At 36.7% G+C, this 23,542-nt stretch overlaps 1 protein-coding gene across 1 annotated transcript in view; it reads left to right on the top strand.

Moving 5' to 3' along the window:
- The window catches only part of USP53 (ubiquitin specific peptidase 53), a 64,245-nt gene that overhangs the window by 1,411 nt on the left and 39,292 nt on the right, over positions 1–23,542 (top strand). The window contains exon 2 of the mRNA XM_082838468.1: positions 18,215–18,899. Coding sequence (XP_082694594.1) covers positions 18,756–18,899 — 144 coding nt within the window. The 5' untranslated portion in view covers positions 18,215–18,755. The remainder of the gene's footprint in view (positions 1–18,214; positions 18,900–23,542) is intronic.

Genomic DNA, 23,542 nt, shown 5'->3' with positions numbered 1-23,542 from the left:
CTCTTTGGACAATTTGTTTAGGTTCATGATTACTGGTGATAAATCATGATGGTGATTTATTCAACTCAACTCACTGGTAGTTAGTGTATTTTTTACTACAGTGTGAAAAATAAGCAACCAAGAACAGATCTTTCCTTTTCCCTATTAACTAAAAAAACCTTTTTATAAATGTATGTAGATTGCATATAGTTCATGGAACTTGACACCAATAGTCATTCATTAATATTATTTTCTTTAGAAGATACAAAAAAGTAGTTTTTACAAGGAAAGCAATTTTAATTGTGGAAGGGCACCATTTTTCACCTACATAGTTTTCTTTTTCTTAAAAAAAAGAAATCACAAAACTTATGGTTTTAGTATGCACTGTGGGTCAAGATCTTTTCTATTATTTAGTGTCATATGTTTATTTTAAACTGTGTAGTATCAACAATTTTGGGATCATAGTTTAGGAGTTTGTTTTAGCAAGACAAAGAGTTTAAAGATGAAAATTCTGTTTTAAGGTAGTGTACACATTCAAAAGTCAAAATCACAGTTATTTTCCCTGCTGGTACTGTTTGGAACTCACCTATCATGCTAGAAAGGACATTTTTTACCCTACAATTTTCCAAAAATATGTTTGAAATCTATAAAGTGGTAGATTGAGCTATCCTACAAGGATGTTTAGTTACTAAAATACTTAGCAGATCTTGGTATTTGACAGCTTTAACTATAAGGTTTTTCTTAATTATAAGCCCTAAGGCACGCTACAGTAAGGTAACTCAGATATTTCATATGGAAGTATTTTGAACACAGGGTGTGCTGGATGTGTTTGGGCTCAAAAGATTGTCAGTATAGCCTACTGTTGCTCATGAGCTCTTGGATTAAAGGAGGAAGTGTGCTAATTTATGTCATATTTGGAGAGATAGCTACAAATTAGTGATGATACATATGTAGCATTAGTGTATTATTAATTTTGTACAGATGTAACGATTTTAGAAAATTTTGCATTACAGTATATGCACACAATAGGAACAAGGAATGTTCTACCACAGATAAAATTTTCAGAGGTTATTTAAACTTTAAATAACTATTTAATATCCTAATCTTGGCTAGTTATTTTCTTTAAATAATAGGACTACTACATATATAGAATATTTAGGCAAAAGTATTTGTTCTTTGCTTTTCCAAGTTAATCCATATCCTCTATCAGCAGTTCTTTTATAAACTAAGGGTACATGATTAGAACTGTGATCTGTGGTTAGGACTGAATTTTAATGTAATTGGTTTTCTTTGGAATCATATATATTCTTTTTTTTTTCTTCCTTTTTAATTTTAGTCCCATGAATTTTATTTAGTGCTTTATAAACATTATTCTGAGGCGTCCATAGGCTTCATTAGGCCATCAAAGGTGTCCATGACATACCCCAGAGTGCCACAAAACATTGCATATGGTTGAAGAAATTTTGTTTTAGATGAGTCACTTCAGAAAAGTTGCTTCATATATTTGTAATTCATCAGAAAATAAAATGTTATACAACATAAATCATATTTCAATATCTTAGCTGTTTTAATGAATAAAGTCAGTTATCTGAGCTGTTGTGGTATTTTTGAATTAACTTGGAAATAATTACATTAGTCTTTTAGTCTTCTATTTTTTACAAATATTGACATGCAAAAAGCAGTTTGGAGAAATACTTTTCCTTTGGAACTTGGAAGGTTTTTTTTTTACTTTTTGTGATTTTTCCAAGCTAGCAAATTTATTCAGTAAATATTTATTGACCTATTGTTGTATGCTAGGCACTAGAGATTGGAAAATTAATAAGACAATGTCGAAGTAGTCAGAAATAAGAATTCTACCTTTCCTAAGCCTTGTCTTTGGCTATTCCCAATCCTCCCCCAACTGCATTGAGTTTACAAAGATAAAACAGTCTTTTTCTTACACCCTTGCTTTTGCAACGTGCTGCTTCCCTTCTCTTCCAGCTTCCCAGTCATCTATACCACACCTGTGAATTATCTTCATTTTTGGTTACCACTGTATTTTTTACATCTCATTGTTAAAGATTTATAGAGGGAAGAAGGAAAAACTAAGGGAATGAAGATGATATGTGTATTGCATCTTAAGTGTAAGGAGAATACTGGATGGACAGCACAAGGGTTGGTAATGCAGGTGCGGGGAGCATTCTTACGACCCAGAGACATGATGTGAGCAATGTCAAGGGGCATTTTGGGTGCTCTAGTTATTTTTTATGGCTGGATGGATTGTCGTGTTATTTATGAATTAAAATCGTCATTAAGGAAGTTTTGAATTATTTTTCTGAAAAGTTGTACGTAGGTTGAATTTTTCTAAATTAAATCTTCTCTGTTGCTTACATTGTTATTTCAGAGTTGCTTTCCCTTTATTTCTGATGCATTGCCTTCTAATATTGTAACTCATTTCTCTTTCTCTAGCCCAAACAGCTTGTAAATGAATGTTTAAAATAATACTATGGTGAATCCACTTGTAAAATGAAGCATTCCCAAACATTTTTTTGTAAATTAGAATTTTTCATATTTTAAGTTTTCTTAAAGTAGGATAGTTCTATAAATGAATGTGCTTTTTTCTACTAAGAATGACTTATTAATAGATTTTAAAATTTAGAAATTAATACTTTACTGTACAGTTTAGCTGATGCCACTAATCTGGATTAAGGCTTTAGTCAAGATTGATATGTCAGTTTAAGGAAATGGAGAAATAATAAAATGGGGTATAAAATATCATAATACAGCTTTTACTTTTTCTTCAAATGTGTATTTATATTGTTAAAAAATCATTTTATATCAAAGATTGTGTTTTTGCTGTCATCATAATTAGCTTGCCTTTACCGAGTACCTGCTATGTTTTGGGCATTTATTAGGTATTTTATACATGGTTGATGATTCTTATAATAATTCTGTGAACCTTTTTATATAGGTTATGATTACAGATGATGGAACTCATCTGCTTTTAATGATTGAGTAGTTGAGTAATGTGCTTTGTTGGTGGAAGCTTTTCAGAGGTAGAATAATTGAGAATCATGAGGTTAGTATCAAAACATGGATTCCATCCTTGTCAAGAACCCATCAGGACATTGTTTGTTTACCAGGTACTTTGTGCTTTGGCTTCTTCTAAACTTCTCAGCCTGCATAATAAGCTCCTGCCCCTCTAATGATGGCCCTCCCTGGCCATCCATGGCATGGAGCAGGCTGTTTGAACCCTGGAAGATTTTTCCTCCTATAAGGTACTGCTGTATAGGCCTGAGATAATCTTACCTCCTTGTCAGTATAGTACTGACACTAACCTAGCTGTGAGGTGATAGGAGATTGTCCTGTACCCTTAGTGCATAGGTCATCTTTGTTGATTTCAGAGGGTTTGTTGATTGAGGTTTCACTTTATTTCCTGAGCTTCATTCAATAAGTATTTAATAACTACCTACGATGTACTATGCATTGTTCTAGATGCTTGGAATTCACTTTATATTCTAAGAGGATTGGGAGGAGAAACAATAATAAACAATAATAAAAACAATGAGTCAATCGTATACTATATTAGTTGGCAAAGAATGCCAAGGAGAAAAGAAAATATAGAGCAGGGAAAGGGGAATTGGGAATGTGGAGTGGGTTGCAATTTTAAATAAGTATAGGCCTCATATAGAAGGTGATTTTTGAGCACAGGAATCATGCAGTGAGCCAAGGAGAAGCCCTGTGGGTATCAAGGGGAAGTGTATTCCAGGCAGAGGAATAGATAGTGTAAAGGCTTTAGAGCAGGAGTTTTCATGGTGGCCCATGAAGCTGAAAAGGAGAATGTAAAGGGAAAGTAGTTAGAGATGAAGTTAGAGGTGAGAAGATGGACAGGTGTTATGTAATAAGAAATATATATTTGGTATCTGGCTGTTTCCTGGCACACAACTCCTAAAACTCTTGGAATCTACAAAGTGATAAATGTTTTCTGTGTGCTAATGAGATGACTGGTGGCTGGAGGTTAGCCTCAAAGTGGGAACTTATTGCCTGGAAACCAACCATGTGATTAGAGGATTGGAACTTTCAGCCCCCCCTTTAATCAAGCATGCCTACGTAATGAAGCCTCCATAAAAAGTCCTAACTGAAGGGGTTCAGGGAGCTTTTGGGTTGGGGAACTTGTGGAGGTGCTGGGAGGGTGGCGTTTGTTGAGACGGCATGGAAGCTCCCCTTCCCACATACTTTGCCCTATGCTGGTCTTCCATCTGGCTGTTCCTGAGTTGTATCCTTTTATAATAAACTTGAAATTACTCAAGTAAGCTATTTTCCAGAGCTGTGCTAGCAAGTGAATTGAATCCATGGAAGAGGTCAGTGGGAACCCCTAACTTATTAGTTATTGATCAGAAGTACAGATGACAACTTGGAACTTGTGGTTGGTGTCTGAAGTCGGGGGGGGGGCAGTCTAGTGGGACTGAGCCCTTGCCTTGTGGAATCCGACCCTAACTCCGGTAATGTCAAATGGAGTTAAATTGTGATTTCTGCTGAGAATTAGAGAATTGCTTGTTGTGTAAAAATCCACACATCTGGGCTCAGAAGTGGTATGAGAGTATAGAATAAAGTGTTTTTTACTTTTAGCAGATTTTTTACTTTGCAGGCCATTATAGAGACTTTTTGGTTTTTAATCTGAATTAATAAGGACCGATTACAAGGTTTTGAGCAGAGGCATGACATTATTATTTAATTTTAGAAGGATTTCTTGGTCTAATCTTGGGAATAGACTGTTATGGGTAAGGGCAGAAGCTAGGAGATAGTTAGGAGTCTGTTCTGGCAGTCCTGGGAAGAGCTGATCATCACCAGAATACTAGAAGTGGAGGTGGTGAGAATTGGTCACATTCTGACTGAGATATGCAAGAAAGAGGAGTCAAAGATGATACCAAGATATTTCTTCTGAGCAACTGGAATGATGAAGTTACTATCAGCTAAGATGGGGAAGAAGATATAGGTAAAGCCAGAGTTCAGTTTGGGGCTTTGTCAAGGCAAAGGAATGTTAGGTTATGCCTGCTTTGGCATGCTTTTCTTCTGAACATGATGTCTTAAAGCAGATTGCCATAAGCCATTGCCTTTAATGTTCATACTCTGTGTCCTGGATACACATGCACTCTTGTTTTTCTCTAATTAGTTACCAGTGAAAACTTGTAATTAGTAAAAGCCAGAAGAAATAAAGCACAGTTCTTTATTGTACACAAAGAAACTGAGCAAAGAAAATACAAAACATTGAAAATTACTTAAAATTTGCTGTTTTTGGTGGTGGTGGTATAGATTGTCCTTATTACTTTAGTTTTATTTTCTGTGTTTGTTTTATAAATTTTCTAGTATAGTCTTCTCCAGTTCCTCTATTTGTAGAGTGACAGTGGTTTTCTCTATCAAAGGACATCTATTCTTCGGTTGTCTTTCTTACTGTAATCCTTTAACTTTGTAAAAATGAGATACCTCTATAACGAATGAGATTTTTTTATTGCTTTAACTTGCTACATATTTATATATAGGTATATTTATCTGTATACCTATAGATAGCTTGCAATCTAGTTATCTAAAATAAAGCCTTAAATACTTTTACTAATAAGATGAACAGTTGTAATATATCAGTGAAAAGTCTTAAGTGTGTCCTTGAGTAGCTGTATTGCTTATTTGTGAAAAGATATTAAAATGAAATTTCACTTTACAGTTTGATGGCTCAGCCAGGGTACTATTAAGAATAATTTCAATTGCTTTATTAACAGTGATTCTGTACTACTATACTACTACTATTCTATCCTACTATACCTAGACTGTAGGTATTTCTAATTTCCTTTATGCAGTATTTATATGTATTTTAGATATCTATATAAAAAACAAATACTATTTTATAATCAAAACCCAATATACTGAAAAGAACAAATAAAGGAGTCTCATGGCTTTATCAGCTATCGTGTTAGTCTCCTAGGGTTCCTGTCACAAATTACCACAAACGAGATGGCTTAAAACAATAGAAATGTATTCTCTCACAGTTCTGGAGGCTGGAAGTGCAAAATCAAGGTGTTGGCAGGATTGGTTCCTTCTCAGGGCTCTGCATAGAATCCTTCCTTGGCGCTTTCTAGCTTCCAGTGGTGGCTATCAATTCTTGGTTTTCCTTGACTTGTAGCTGTATCATTCTAACCTCTGCCTGTCATCTTCACATGGTATTCTCTGTGTGTGTGTGTCTCTTCTTCTAATGACTTCTGCTAGTCTATTGGATTAGGCCTCATCCTGATGACCTCTTCGTAATCTAATTACATCTGCAAAAACCCTGTTTCCAAATGAGGTCATGTCCAGAGGTTCTAGAGGTTAGGTCTTCAAAATATCTTTTTTTTCTTCTTGGTGTGTGTGTGTGGGGACACACAATTTAACCATAAAATGAGTTCAATTTAAGCTATTATTACCATTTACCTAGACTGTTCTAGTAGCCTAATCAAATCACTGTTTGTTAGAATTTGAATATATTCTATGTAGCCTAGTCCTCTCCATTTTAAAAATAGGGAAGGAAATTTACCTCAACTAAAGACTTTAGTGTGCTGTAGATTTCCTAATTATTTAAGATACTGGGCTTAAAATTTGGGGGAAGAAAATGGAGTTAGTATCTAGGGTAATGAAGGAAAGAAGCCCTGGAATCTTGCTTTTTGGGGTTAACTTATTACTGGTGAAACACTGATTCATAAGAAAGCAGCAGTGATTTTCTTTCTCTCCTTTTTCTTTTTATTTCCCTTTCAAACTCCTGGCACATTTTCAAGTTCAAATTCAAAATTTTAAATCATAAGTTTGAAATACTTGCGTAAGATAAAATTGTCAATCCTTCTCAAACTTTTCCAATTAATTGAAGAGGAGGGAATACTTCCAAACTCATTTACAAGGCCAGCTTTACACTGATTCCAAAGGTAAATAAGGACACTATAAGAGAAGAAAACAATAGACCAATATTGCTGATGAATATAGGTACAAAAATTCTCAATAAAATATTAGCAAAGCAAATTCAGTAGCACATTAAAAGGATCCATCACCATGATCAAGTGGGATTGATCCCTGGGATGCAAGGGTGGCTCAACATTTGCACAATCAATAAGTGTGATATACCACATTAATAGAAGGAAAGTTAAAAATCATATGCGTATCTCAATAGATGCAGAAACAGCATTTAGCGAAGTTCAACTTACTTTCAATATGAAAGTTCTCAACAAAGTGGGCGTAGAGGGAACATACTTCAACATAATAAAGGCCATATTTTTAAGCCCACAGCTAACATCAGACTCAACTCCAAAGCTTTTCCTCTAAGATCAGGAAGATGAGGGTGCCCACTCTCACCACTCCTATTCCACATAATACTGGAAGTTACAGACAGGGCAGTTAGGTGAGAAAAAGAAATAAAAGACATCTGCATCAGAGAGAAAAAAGTAAAGTTTCTCTGTTTACAGATGACATGATATTATATATAGGAAATTCTAAAAACCACCAAAAAACTTTTAGAACTAAAAAATAAATTCAGTAAAGTTGCAGGATACAAAATCAACATACAGAAATTTGTTACATTTCTATGCACTAACAATGAATTGTCTGAAAAAGAAAGAACTAAAACAGTCCCATTTATAATAGCATTAAAAACAATAAAATACTTAAGAATAAATTTCACCAAGGAAGTAAAAGATCTGTACACTAAAAACTATAAGATGTTGATGAAAGAAATTGAAGCCAAACAAAGAAATGGAGATACCCCATGTTCATGGATTGGCAGAATTAATATTGTTAAAATGTCTATACTACCAAAAGCCATCTATAAATACAGCACATTTCCTATAAAATTCCCATGGTATTTTTCACAGAAAGAGAAAAACCACTTCTAAAATTTGTAGGGAACCACAAAAGACCCAAAGCTATCCTAAGAAAGAAAAACAAAACTGGAGGCATCACACTTCCTGATTTCACACTGTACTACAAAGCTATAGTAATCAAAACTGTATGATACTGGGGGAGTGGCCAAGGGTTGCAGAGTAAGAAGACCCTAAGCTCACCTCTTCCCATGAATACACCAAAATTACAGATATTTACAGAGAAACTATTGGTGAGTAAAACCAGAAGGCTAGCAGAAAATACCTTCTACAACTAAAGATATACACGAGACAGGTAAGAGGGCGGAGATGCAGTATAGTAAAGACCCATAACCCCAGGTTAGACATCCACAAATGGGAGGATAACTACAACTGCAGAGGTTCTCCCCAAGGAGTGAGTGGTCCATACCCCACATCGAGCTCCGCAGCCTGGGGGTCCTGCACTGGGAAGATGAGACCCCAGAACATTTGACTTTGAAGGCCAGTGGTGCTTACTTTCTAGAGAGCCAGAGGGCTGTGGGAAATAGAGCCTCCATTCCTAAAGGGTACATACAAAATCTTACATGTTCTAGGACCCAGGGTAAGCAGTAATTTAAAAAGGACCCTGGGTCAGTCTGAGTTGCTGATCTTGGAGGTGTTCCTGGAGAGACAGAAGGCAGCTGGGGCTCATCCTGGCCATAGACAGTGGTGGCACCATTTTTGGGAGCTCATTCTACCACATGGACATTGGTGCTGGTAAGCATCATTTTGGATTCTTTTCTCTAGCTTATTAGTGCTGGCACCCGGCCAGGCCCACTGGCCTGTCAGCACAAATACTAGGATGCCTCAGGCCAAGAAACTAGCTGGCCTGAGGCTCAGCCCTACCCACCAGCAGGACTGCTGCTCTAAGATCTTATGAGCCCACAGCCACTGTAGGACCCAACTCCATACACTGGTGTGCTGGCACTAGCCCCAGGACCCCACAGCCAGGGACCTTAGAACTCCACCCAAGAGTGGGCCAGCACTAACCCTGGGATCCCCTGGGCCTCAGTCCCACCCACCAGCAGGCCAAAACACCAGCTCCAGGAACCTGTAGCCAGGCCCCAGGACCTGGCTCCACTCACCAGTGGGGCAGCACTAGCTCCAGGATCCGCCCTTACCTACTAGTCACTGGGCAGGAACCAGGCCTGGGAACCCCTGGGCCCTGGCCCCACCCATCTGTGGGCAGACAGCAGCCCCAGGACCAACACAGCCCCTCAGCCAGCCACCTTGGGATCTGGCCCCACCCACTGGTAGGCTAACATTAGCTTTGGGATACACCAAACCCCACAGCCAGCTGTGTCAGGAACGGGCTCTGCTCACCAGCATGCCCACACCAGTTCCAAGATCCCCTAGGGCCCTGCAGCCAGAGACCTGGGAAGTCAGCTCTGTCCTCCAGTGAGCTTGCGCTAACCTGGGATCTGCTAGGCCTGGCCTCACCCCACCAGCAGCTCACCGCCAGATTGGAGACACGTTGGACCCCTCAGCCAGCTGCCCCAGGATCCAGCTCCACTCACCAGTGGGCTAGCAACAGCTTTGGGACACCATGGACCCTGCAGATAGCTGTGTTAGGAATTAGACCCATCCACCAGCAGGCTGACTCTAGAATGAAGACCCCCACTCCTGCAGCCACCCACTCCAAAACCTGGTTCCTCCCACCAGTGGGGCAGCAATAGTTACAGGACCGCCTCCACCCCGGCCCCACAGCCAGCAGCCTTGTGAACTGGCCCCACCCACCAGCAGCTGGCAGTCTCCACACAAAACATGCCTGGCAGTCAACCAGAATGGCAGCCAGCCATGCCTACTAGACTGCCCATAATAGTCAGCCCACCACAACAGCACACTCCCTTCTGGTCATTAGAGCTATTTCAAGAGCACACAGAACATTCTTCAGGATAGATCACATGCTAGGCCATAAAACAAGCTGTGGTAGATTTAAGAAAATTGAAATCATATCAACCATCTTTTCTGACCACAACTCTGTGGGACTAGAAATCAACTACAAGAAAAAAACTACAAAAAAACACAAACATGTGGAGGCTAAACAACCAATGGATCACTAAAGAAATCAGAGAGGAAATTTAAAAATACGTAGACACAAATGAAAATGAAAACACAACAATCCAAAACCTGTGGGACACAGGAAAAACAGTTCTCAGAAGGGTTTATTGTGATACAGGCTTACCGGAGGAAAGAAGAAAAATCTCAAACAACCTAACCCTAAACCTAAAGGAACTAAAGAAAGAAGAACAAACAAAACCCAAAGTTAGTAGAAGGAAACAAGTCATAAAGGTCAGAGCAGAAATAAGTGAAATAGAGACTTTAAAAAAAGCACTAGAAAAGATTAATAAAATTAAGAGCTGGTACTTTGAAAGGATAAACAAAACTAATAAACCAGTAGCCAGAATCATCAAGAAAAAAGAGGAGAGGACCCAAATCAATAAAATCAGAAATTAAAAAGAAGTTACGATCAATACCACAGAAATAAAAAGGATCCTAAGAGATTACTATGAACAATTATACACCAATAAAATGGGCAGCCTTAAAGAAATGGACAAATTTCTACAAATGTACACCCTCCCAAGACTGAACCAGGAAAAAATAGAAAATATTAGCAGACCAATTACTGGTAAAGAAATTGGATCAGTAATTAAACAACTCCCAAAAAATGAAAGTCCAGGACCAAATGGCCTCAGGTGAATTCTGCCAAACACATAAAGAAGAGTTAACACCTATTCTTTTCAAACTATTCAAAATATTGATGAGAGGGGAACACTTCCAAACTCATTTTACGAGGCCAGAATCACCCTGATAACAAAACCAGACAAAGATATCACACAAAAAAAGATTACTGACGAATATCACTGATGAACATAGACACAAAAATCCTTAACAAAACAGAAGCAAACTGATTTCAACAATACATTAAAAAGGTCACATGTCATTGTCAATTGGGATTTATCCCAGGGATGCAAGGATGGTTCAATATCTGCAGATCAGTGTGATTTCCCCATTAGCAAATTGAACAATAAAAATCATATGTTCGTCTCAGTAGATGCAGATAAAGCTTTTGACAAAATTCAATATCCATTCATTATAAAATTTCTCAACAATTTGGGTATAGAGGAGCCTACCTCAACATAATAAATGCTATGTATGACAAGTCCACAGAAAACATTTCACATAACAGTGAAAAGCTGAAAGCATTTCCTCTAAGATCAGGAACAAGATAAGGATGCCTACTCCTGCCACTTTGATTCAACATAGTATTGGAAGTCTTAGCCACAGCAATCAGATGAGAAAAAAAATAAAAGGAATGCAAATTGGAAAAGAAGAAGTAAAACTGTCACTATTTGGAGATGAAATGATAATATACATAGAAAATCCTCAAGATGCCACCAAAAACTATTAGAGCACATCAAAGAATTCATTAAAGTTTCAGGATACAAAATTACTATGGAGAAATTTGTTGCATTTCTATACACTAACAATGAACTATCAGAAAGAGAAATTAAGAAAACAGTCCCATTTACAATTGCATCCAAAAGAATAAAATACCTAGGAATAGATCTAACTATGGAGGTAAAAGACCTGTACTTGGAAAATTATGTCACTGATGAAATAAATTGAAGACAATACAAACAGATGGAAAGATATACTGTGTTCATGGACTGGAATAATTAATATTATTAAAATGATCCTACTACCCAAGGCACTCTATATATTCAGTGCAATCCCTATCAAAATACCAATGGTATTTTTCACAGAACTAGAACAAATAGTTCTAAAACTTGTATAGAAGCACAAAGACCTTGAATAGCTGAAACATTCTTGAGAAAGAAGAACAAAACTCGACATATCATGTTCCCTTACCTCAAACTATACTGCACAGCTACAGTCATCAAAACAGTATGATACTGGTGGAAAAACAGACACATAGATCAATGTAACAAAATAGCCCATAAGTGAACCCACACTCATATTGTCAATTGATCTACAACAGAGGAAGCAAGAATATACAGGTGAAAAGACAACATCTTCAATAAATGGTCCTGGGAAAACTGGACAGCTACATGCAAAAGAATCAAACTGGATTAATCTGTTACACCATGCACAAGTATAAATTCAAAGTGGATTAAAGATTTAAATATAAGACCTGAAAGCATAAATTCTGGAGGAATACATAGGGAATACTCTCTTTGACATCAGTCTTAATAATATTTTGGGGGATATGTCTCCACAGGTAAGGCAAACAAAAGTAAAAATAAATGAGACTACATCAAACTAAAAAGCTTTTGCACAGTGAAGGAAACTATCAACAAAAGGAAAAGGCTACCTCCTGAATGGGAGAAGATATTTGCAAATGATATATCTGATACAGGGTTAATATCCAAAGTATACAAAGAACTCATACAACATCTGAAAAACAACCTGATTAAAAAATGAGCAGAGGATATGGATAGACATTTTTTCAGAGAAGACAGACAGATGGCCAACAGGCACATGAAAAGATGCTTAACATCACTAATCATCAGAGAAATGCAAATCAGAAGCACAATGAGATATCACCTCACACCTTTCAGAATAGCTGTCATTAAAAAAGACAACAGATAACAAGTGTTGGTGAGGATGTGGAGAGAAGGGAACCCTCATGCACTATTGGTAAGGATGTAAATTGGTCAGCCACTGTGGAAAGTAATATGGAGATTCCTCAAGAAATTAAAAATAGAGCTGCCAAAAAAAGAAAGAAAGAAAAAAAGAACTGCCATATGATCCAGCAATTCCACTCCTGAATAAAACAAAAACACTATTTTGAAAAGATGTATGCACCCCTATGTTTATTGCAGCATTCTTTACAATAGCCAAGATACGGAAGCAACCCGAGTGCCCATTGTAGATGAATGGATAAAGAAGAGATGTTACATATATTTATATACATACAGTGGGATATTATTCAGCCATAAAAAATGAAATCTTGCCATTTGTGACAACTTGGATGGACCTAGAGAACATTATGCTAAGTGAAATAAATCAGACATAGAAAAACAAATACTGTATGATTTAACTTATATGTGGACTCTGAAAAACAAATGAACATACATAGCAAAACAAACAGAGTTATGGATGTAGAGAACGAACAGGTAGTTGCTAGAGGGCAGAGGGTTGGAGGAAGGAAAGAAGTAAGTGAGGGAGCTTAAGAGGTACCAACTTCCACTTGCAAAATAAATGAGTCATGGGTATGAAATGTACAATGTCGGAAATATAGTCAATAGCTATGTAATATCTTTGTAAGGTGACATATTGTAACTTTTTTTTGAAATGTATAGAAATACCAAATAACTTTGTTGTGTAACAGGCACTAACATAATGTTGTAGGTCAGTTATACTTCAAAAATGAACAAACATAAACTCAATAGGCAAAGAGCAGATTGGTTACCAGAGGTAGGGGGTGGGTGGAGTGGGGAAACTGGATGAAGGTTGTCAAAAGGTACAAACTCCTAGTTATAAGATAACTAAGAACTAGCGATGTAATGCACAACATGATAAATAGAATTAACGCTGCTGCTTGTTATATATGAAAGTTGTTAGAGTAAATCCTAAGAGTTCTCATCATAAGGAAAATATTTTTTCCTACTTCTTTAATTGTGTATCTATATTTGATGATGGATGTTCACTAAACTTATTGTGATAATCATTTCATAATGTATGTAAGTCAAATCTTTATGCTGTACACGTTAAACTTACACAGTGCATGTGACAGTTGTATCTCAATAAAACTGGAAGGAAAAAAAGGAATCTGAGTACCCTTTAGCTATCACTTTCTGTGCCTGTTCCCACTCGTTCTCCATAGCCCCCACTTTTCCAGTCTAAGCAACTACTTATCTACTATCTGTCTCTAGATTTCTCTCTTTTGGACATTTTGTATGAATGGAATCTTACAGTGTGTGGTCTTTTGTGACTGACTTTCAATTATCAAAATGTTTTCAGTGTTTATGTTGTAGCATGTTTAAGTACTTCGTTTCTTTTTATGGCTGAATAATATTCCATTGTGTGTGTGTATACACACACACACACACACACACACATTGTATTTTATTCATTCTTTAGTTGAACATTTGGGTTGTTTTTCCACCTTTCAGCTGTTATAAATATTGCTGTGTTAGCTCTTTTCTGCACAGCTTCCCAAATATTTATTGAAAGAATAAATATAGAATCACGTTTAAATTCCTAGAATAAACCTTATTATTTTTTTCAATGGTACATTATTCTTTTGACACAGTGATAGATTATGTTTGTTAGTGTTCTAAGTTTTACATCTTTAATCACATGTCACACTGGTCTGAGGTTTATCATGGTTTGATATTAAGGTTATGTTAGCTTCATGACATGATTTGGGGTTCTTTGTATTTTATTTTCATGTGGCCTGCGGTATTTTAACATTAGAATTAACAGTTCTTTAAAGTTTAGGTAAAATTTAACTTTGAATCCATCTGATCCAGATGGCATTTTCAATGGAAGAACTTTTGTCTCCTTTCCATTTTCTTGTAGTCTTTAAAAAATTTTTCTACTTCACTTGAGTTAATTTAAGTAATTTGAATTTTGCTATGAAATTACCTGCTCCTTTAGATATTCAAAGTTATTGTCATAAGATTTAAGTGGTATTCTTTTGTATTTCTTTTGGTTGCTCATCTATATGTGGTCATTTCTCCTTTATCAATCCTATTCTTCGGGGCTTCCCTGGTGGCACAGTGGTTGAGAGTCTGCCTGCCAATGCAGGGGACACGGGTTTGTGCCCCGGTCCGGGAAGATCCCACATGCCGTGGAGCGGCTAGGCCCGTGAGCCATGGCCACTGGGCCTGTGCGTCCGGAGCCTGTGCCCTGCAATGGAAGAGGCCACAACAGTGAGAGGACTGCATGCCACACACACACACACAAAATCCTATTCATGTTATATTTCTCTTTTCTTTTTTCTTTAATCATGCTTGTGAAGATTTTTTTTATTAGCTTTTCAAAAGTTTAGTTTTAGATTTATTTTTTCTTTCTGTTGTTTGCCTATTAATGGGCTTGAAAAATCAGTCTCTTTCTCTCTCTCTCTCTCTCAAGGTTTCACAATTTTCATCCTACTTCCTTTCTTCCTTACATCATGTTTGGATTTTTGTGTTATCTATTGTTTTTCTTTCTGGGTTTTTTAGCCTTTAATTCTGGAAAAATCTTAATCTTTCTAAAAGTGTCTACTCTGTTTACTTTCTCCCCTTTCTTTCTGGGGATCCTTTTAGATAGTTTTTGACACTTTTAGATTTCATCTGTGTATCTTAGCTTTTTGAAAATGTTTATATTTTCCACTCTGTTTTTTTTAATACTTTTAGGAGAATTTCTAGACCTGGACTTACTGCTCATTAGTATGATGTTTCCTTCTATTCATTTTGCTAGTTAACTCATCCTTTGAGTTTTTTCTTTCAGCAGTTTCAAAAATGTACTCATTCAATTGGTGGATATGTATTAAGTTTATTTTAAATTTGTGTTCCCTTTGGTCTGTTCATTCTGTTTCCTGTGGTGTAGATTGTTCAGTTTGTTGCCTTTCTCTCATAATGCTCATACTCTGCAAGTATCTGGTTATCTTTTTCCTGGGAGTACCAAGTGATAAGCTAGTAATATTTACATGATGAGAAGAATGAAAGCAGTAGACTCTGATTTGTGTTTCTTTGGATAATTTCAGAGAGCAGAGGTGGGGACGTAAAGGCTTGATTTGGGGTGATATGGCTTAAGAGTTGATTCCAAAAAGAACTTCCTGTTTACTCGGTTAGAGGCGTGATCTTCTCCAGGTCCTACCATCCTCTGTTCTATTTGTGGAGTAGGGCGAGGATAGAACACGCAGGGGCCTTGCAGGTGTCTGTACTTGTTACCACTTCCCAAACCAACTGTTCTCTGATGCTTACCTGATTTTTTTTAAACATTTTTATTGGAGTATAATTGCTTTACAATGGTGTGTTTGTTTCTGCTGTATAACAAAGTGAATCAGCTATACATATACATATATCCCCATATCTCCTCCCTTTTGCATCTTCCTCCCATGCTTACCTGATGTTATAATTTCCTTTACCCTCCAGATGGCCCTGGGGTGGTAACAGAGCTTTCCTGTTTCATTGCATTGTGTGGGGTGGGAATTCTCTGCCCAGAGCAATATGGAGAATGGAAAAGGTCACAACTAAGAAGACTTTCCCAGTCTGTAACACTTGGCCCTCTTTATCTCTTGACTGCTGTTTCCCTCACATTCTGGCAGCCAGTTACTTAATGTTTCTCCGTTTCTCCTTATACTATCTGTTGCTTTTGTATAATCTCCGGAGTTGGGTTGGAGGAAGGGAACCAGGAGGACATATAGTTTGACATCTTGCACAGGAACAGAAACTACAGTATTTTAAAATTATCTATTTGTGTGTGTGCCCATCACAAAACAACTCATTATGGTAGGGATTGTTTCATGTATCTTATCACAGTTCAGGGTAAGACCTGGTGCCTAGTTAAATGATTGTTGAAAGAATACCATTTCAAAGGATTCTTCCATTAAAAACACAAGTTAACTACCGATACAGAGCTTTCTTAATGTTGGAAAATCATAACTACATTTATTAAAAATTTGTATGAAACTTTTTAGGATTATTTAGATCACTTTAGAGGAAGTTATAATCCACAGAGTTACAACAAAAAGAAAAAAACTAACATAATGTAGTGTTTTATAATTCTTGAAACATTTAACCTATGTTAAACAGGGCTGTTATTCTTGTCCCCATCTTATAGATGAAGCTATGAATCAGAGATGACAAGAACTTATCTAAGACCAAACAGCTAATAAGTGATGAGCTAATACGTGGGGCTGCAAACAAAAGTCTCCTGACTTGAATTCTGTAAAGACTAATGCCTTTCTTCTTTATTCCTCAGTGCTTTGCTATCTTAGTGGGTATTTGATCAATGGAATTGAACTGACCTATAATGTTCTGTCCTCTCATGTTTTTGTGCTGTGAAGTGAAACTCAGTGGCTTTCATCTAGAGTTTAAATTTAAAGCCAAAGTCCTTACACAGGGCTTTTGAGGCCCTTCATGATCTCTCTCTCTTTCCCATCCACCCTTTTCATCTATTCTCCTCTTTGTTCATATTTATTCTGCCACACTGGGCTTCTTACTACCTTCCAGTATGCCACGCACGCTGTTCACTCTGCTAGAAGTGCCTTCTCCAGAGTGGCATCTTCACCTCCTTCAAATCTTTGTACAAAGGTAACGTTCTCAATTACAGTTTCCGAGACTATCCTATTTACAAGTGCAAACCATCTACCATTATATACACTTCTGATCCCCTTTGCTTGAATTGTTTTTCCATGAGCACTCAGAGCATAACTCTTCCAGTACACTCTACAATTTATTATTCACTGAATCATGGTCTGTCTTTCCTCATTAAAATGCCAGTTCTAGTGCCTGGCATAGTACATGGCTCAATAAACACTTGTTGAAAGAATGAATGCAGGAAGGAAATTCAATTGATTAAACTAAACTTTGGTAGTAATACTTGATTGTTTTTACTTTAGAAGTTGAACATTTTGAAGTCCTTTTAGCCAGGAGTATGTGTTCATGAATAGTATGGAAATTTACTCTAATTCACTAAGATTTGTTTATCAATTTAATGTTTCTCCTGAGTTTTTTTTTTTTTTTTTTCGTGGTACGCGGGCCTCTCACTGTTGTGGCCTCTCCCGTTGCGGAGCGCAGACTCCGGACACACAGGCTCAGCGGCCATGGCTCACGGGCCCAGCCGCTCCGCGGCATGTGGGATCCTCCCGGACTGGGGCATGAACCCATGTCCCCTGCATCGGCAGGCGGACTCTCAACCACTGCGCCACCAGGAAAGCCCTCTTCTGAGTTTTAACGCATGTCAATTTACATAAAATCTATTGACTTTCTTGCAGAAATGATATGATTCTCTGTAACATAGATAACAATATAGAGTCTCTGTAGAGTCTCCGTTTAGTAAACAGCAATACAGTATTGGTAGCAAAGTTAGTATTATTCAAAACACTGCCTGAGATCTAAGTTGATTCTAGTTTTCTTTAGAACATGAAACCATCATATGACCATTGAAATCTTGAAGTAGGTAGCAATTGATGTCACCTTGATATGTTTTGAAAATTTAAATGATGAACTGTTTTCATTTTCATATTTTAAGAACATTATTAGTTCTAATCATTTTCTGATTATATATATAATATTTTAATTATGTATTCAATATTTGTATCCATATAGTAAAGTAGGAATTTTCTTTATTAGCCTTTACTTTTATTTAAACATTTCTTTTTTTTCTTATAGGTTTGCTTTGAGGTCACATTGATATGAAATATGAAGTCACCTTTAATAACTTCACCTGGGAAAGAGAAAGACTTCTTTCTTATTAAAGAAACACAAGGAAAACAAATGACCAAATGAATCATACCAAATGCTAACTCCATCTTTTTGTATCATCTGTTTTTAAAACCATCAAGACAAATAATTTGTGCTTTAAAGAATATGACTTGTTCATCAATGTTACTTTAGCAGTTTTTAAAAAATCTTTTCACCTTAAACTGTACTCTCATAAAATTTAACACAAAGATTTTTAAATCTTTAAGACCTTGTTTAAAATAGCTTTCTTTTTTAGTTTTCAGAACTTCATTGCTTAATGTACCCTTTTTTTACTTGACAAAGTCCTCAAAACTACAGCATCAGGAAAGATATGGACTTGGAAACTTATGTTATGGTAATAGGCTGCAGCGAATTTAAGTGGATCATTCAAGAAACCATCCATTTTATCATCAGAAGTGTCACATAAGTATATAATTCTTAGCTTTAATGCAAACAAAGTTGCTTGAAAATGGCATGGGTAAAATTCTTACGGAAACCTGGTGGCAATCTTGGAAAAGCTTATCAACCTGGGAGTATGCTATCCCTAGCCCCTACCAAAGGCTTGTTGAATGAACCAGGACAAAACAGCTGCTTTCTTAATAGTGCTGTACAGGTGAGACCATAATTTCTTGTTAAATTTTTTTTTTTTCTTGTTAAATTTTAAAAAATGCCTTTCAGGAAATTCTTTGCTTAATCCTTCTTTAACTTGTAAATTAAGAATAAAGTTATTATTGACTAGAATGACTTTTTAATATCACTTTTAATAGTAGCAAAATATTTTGACTGGGCATTTTGGTTTTTATAGTAAATGGAAATGTTGTTTTCAACAGAATGATACATTGCTAGGATATAAAAATATCTTGTGGCTTAAAATGTTTACTTAGTAAATTAAGAATGTTTCTAAAATACATAAAATTATTTTTTTGAATTAGCTAGTCAACCCCTCTCTCCCCCCCTTTTTTTTGGTTTAAGAAATGCAGTAGGATCCCCATAGACAGCATAAAAAGAAACAAGCTGTGTGGATTGAAATGAGAATGCAGAGTTTTTTGTTTTGTTTTGTTTTTGCGGTACGTGGGCCTCTCGCTGTTGTGGCCTCTCCCGTTGCGGAGCACAGGCTCCGGACGCGCAGGCTCAGTGGCCATGGCTCACGGGCCCAGCCGCTCTGCGGCATGTGGGATCTTCCCGAACCGGGGCACGAACCCGCGTCCCCTGCGTCGGCAGGCGTACTCTTAACCACGGTGCCACCAGGGAAGCCCAAGAATGCAGTTTTTAATCTCAGTACTCAAATTCCTTCCCCGCCCCCCCTCAACCTTAAATCCCCTCTGTAGAATCATAATTTGGACACCAGTGTTGTAGTTAAATTAACGGTTAATTCATTTTGCTTCAGTCCTTGTTGAAATTCTTTTAATTAGCAAATATGTATTAATCCAACTTTCTGCCTTACATAAATATCTTTTCTTATGTATGATAGTTTTTATTTAACATTTTCAGATTTTTTAGGGGCCTATATCCTTCTGACCGTTGATTGTATAGTACTAAGGATGAGGAAGATTTAGAATATTGGAATGTTACTCTTGATGCTAGAATATACCTTAAAAGATTTTATTGAAAATAAATAGCTTTTCACGTGTTTTCTTTCTATTGCTTTTTTTTTCCTCCTGAAAACTGAGAGTAGAAAGAGAAATATTGCTTAATTAACTCATTTGATAAATGAACACATCTAGAATGTGTCAAGTGCTCAGACATCTGACTCAGACTTGTGTTCTTAATTGTCTGCTGTCCAGGACATATGTCAAACTTGAAAGTTTTATAACTCACTCAGGGAAACAGAAGCAATTGGTATTAGAAAAGCATTAATTCTAGTTTATGTTGGGACCTTTAAATGATAGTCACTGTTCTGCCCTGGCTGAAGGATCCCTTTGGCATTAAGTGCTGTGACAAGGGCAGGAAAATATTTATTGAATGACACCTGATATAGAGAAATACCAGACTCCAAAAGACATGGAATTATATGCTTTTATTGAATCAGGCTCTGAGAAAGAGCTTCTGTCATTTCAAATCTTTTCTTGTTAACCCTTTTCCAGTTCTTTTTTTTACATTTATGTATTTCCCTCTGTGTCTGTCCCTTTTTTTGGCTCCCAAAATACTGTGTATACTTTAGGGAGATGAAAAGCTTATTATAACAAAAGAAAACTCTGAGCAAGGACACTTACGTGGTAAAGAAAATGGAGAAGTATTCCTATGTTGATATATTTAGAAAAAAAATGAACAGTTCACTGACCTTTGCCATGAAGGTTATTTCTACTTATCTACATAGCTACCAGTTATGGTGCTCATAACTCCTTTGTGTGGATCCAGCTTTCCATCTGGTATCATTTCTTCTGCTTGAAGGATGACTTTTGTTATTGAAAAATATTTTCATTCATTAAAGAAGTTTAAGTTGACAGTTTTTCTTTTAGTATTTTAAAGATTTTGCTCATCTGTCTTCTGGCTTGTATTACTTCTCCTGGAAAACTATTGTCATTCTTATCTTTGTTCTTGTGTTTGTAATGTTCCCCTTTTTTTCTGGCTGCTTTTAAGATTTTCTTTTTTTAACTGGTTTAAAGCAATTTGGTTATGATGTGCCTTGCTATAGTTTTCTACATGCTTCTTGTGTTTGGGTTCATGGAGCATCTTAGACCCATGGCTTTATAATTTTAATCAAATGTGGATGGGCTTCACTGGTGACGCAGTGGTTAAGAATCCACCTGCTAATGCAGGGGACACGGGTTCGAGACCTGGTCTGGGAAGATCCCACATGCCGCAGAGCAACTAGGCCCATGCAGCACAACTACTGAGCCTGCACTCTAGAGCCCGTGAGCCACAACTGTGGAGCCTGTGTGCCACAAGTACTGAAGCCCGCGCACTGCAACAAAGAGTGGCCCCCACTTGCCGCAACTGGGGAAAGCCCACGTGCAGCAGTGAAGACCCAACATAGCCAAAATGAAATAAATAAAATAAAAGTAAATTTTTAAAAAATGTGGAAACTCTTTGACCATTATTTCTTCAAAATTTTCTATCCCTCCCCTCCTTTGAGGGATTCCAGTTATTGATACATATTCAGTTGGTTGCTTTAGGTCCCAGAGTTCACTGATGTGCTCTTCATTGTCTTTCTCATTCTTTTGTTTTTCTCTCTTTCATTTTATAGGATTCTATTGCTGTGTCTTCAAGTTCATTAATTTTTTTCTTTTGCAGTGTTTATTTAATCTGCTAGTATTATCACCAGTGTATTTTTAAATCTCAGACATTGTAATTTTCACCTTTAGAAGTTTGCTCTGGGTCTTTCAAAAATCACTTGTGTCTATACTTAACATGTCCAGTCTTTTCTCTGACCTCTTGAATATATGAATACAGGTATAATAATTGTTTTAATGTACTTGTCTACTAATTCTGTCTGTGCAAATTCTGTTCTTTTTTTTTTCTTTCTAGGTTTGGAATATATTTTCTTGTTTCTTGTAATGCCTGGTAATTTTTTAAAATTAATTTATTTATTTTTGGCTTCATTGGGTCTTAGTCGCTGCATGTGGGCTTTCTCTAGTTGAGGTGAGCGGTGGCTACTCTTCATTGCGATGCACAGGCTTCTCATTCTGGTGGCTTCTCGTTGTGGAGCCAGGCTCTAGGTGCACGGGCTTCAGTAGTTGTGCCATGTGGGCGTCAGTAGTTGTGCCTTATGGGCTCTAGAGTGCAGGCTCAGTAGTTGTGGTGCACGGGCTTAGTTGCTCCGTGGCATGTGGGATCTTCCTGGACCGGGCTCAAACCCGTGTCCCCTGTGTTGGCAGACAGATTCTTAACCATGGTGCCACCAGGGAAGCCCATGCCTGGTAATTTTTGATTGGATGTCAGACGACATTTTAAGTTTTACTTTGTTGGGTGATGGGTATTTTTATATTCCTAAAAATATTCTTGAACATTGTTCTGGGATAGGATTAGTTTATTTAGAAACAGTTTGATCATTTTATGTTTAAGCTTTGTAGGCAGTACCAGAACTGTGTTTATTCTGGGGTTAATTTCTCTGCTAATGGGGAGGGACAGTTCTTTCTTTAACTGATCCTCTGTGAATTACGATGTTTTCCACTTTGGCTGTTGAGAACAGGCACTGCCCTGAACTGATATGTGCTTTGGGCATTACATCTAATCTTTTGGGATTTTCTTTCCTGGTCTTAGGTAGTTTCCTCACAGTGCTTACCTGAATACTCGAGAGGCCCCCTCGCGAGCTCTAGTGTTAACTGTGTGCAGCTCTCCCCACTGCGGCTCTGTGTCCCACCAACTGTAGCTGCTTTGGCTTCCCTGAACTCCCAGCTCCATCCCTTCAACCCAGGGAATCTGCTGGCCCCTGATGTTAAAATGTCTAGTGTATAAACTAATTTAGAAAGCCAGTCCTCACTGACAAAACAGCTATTCAAGTAGACTTCTGTCAGAAAAAGCCTGACTTCATTTTTAAAAATTCAGAATATAAATGCTAATACGCAATTTGATGAGTACTTTTTAAACTGCTGAGAAATAAATTGTGAAATACGTTTTGTAAGGAATTACTAAAAATGGACATTATTAAAATGTTTTGGATGTAATATAAGTAAGAAAAATGAATTTATATGCCATTTCCCCTTAATTTTTAAAAATTTTTTATATTATTTTGAGGTCAGGAATATGATGAAAGGTTTATATTCCTTTATTAAATGCATATGCATATATGTATTAATCTTTGGGGAATAACTAAATAAGAAACATGCATAAACATTCAAAATAACTACACTAATTTTGTTAGGTACCATGTTAAAATGAAACATGGAAATAATGCAAAAGAAAAATGTTTATATTATAAAATTATATTGCTAAAAACTAATTAGTCCAACAACTAGCTTAGGCTTTAATTTAAAACAGGTGGTAGAATATAATCAACATTTTTAAATGAAATAGGATAAAGGTTAACTATAATGCAGATAATTTTTGGTATGGATTTGTGAAAATCATTTTTAAACTTTTATTTTGAGTAGTATACAGAGAAGTCACATAAAATATTTTTTTCTGTAGTTTAGATCCAGTGTAAGTTAAACATTTTGGTGACCCTAGAAAACATTACATTTGAAAGATGTAATTCGTAAGCCTTATAAGCAGATTATAGAGTTTTCTCTTTTGGCTGAATAGTTTGAACTTTTATTTGATGAGAAAGTGGTACAGTTAAGTAGGTATGACATAATTGGTGTGGTTTTGAGTTCT

Source organism: Leucopleurus acutus (genome assembly GCF_964270905.1).
Source record: "Leucopleurus acutus genome assembly, chromosome: 4".
Lineage (NCBI taxonomy): Eukaryota > Metazoa > Chordata > Mammalia > Artiodactyla > Delphinidae > Leucopleurus > Leucopleurus acutus.
Note: the sequence above shows the minus strand (reverse complement) of the source record. Positions and strands in the feature narration are given on the sequence as shown.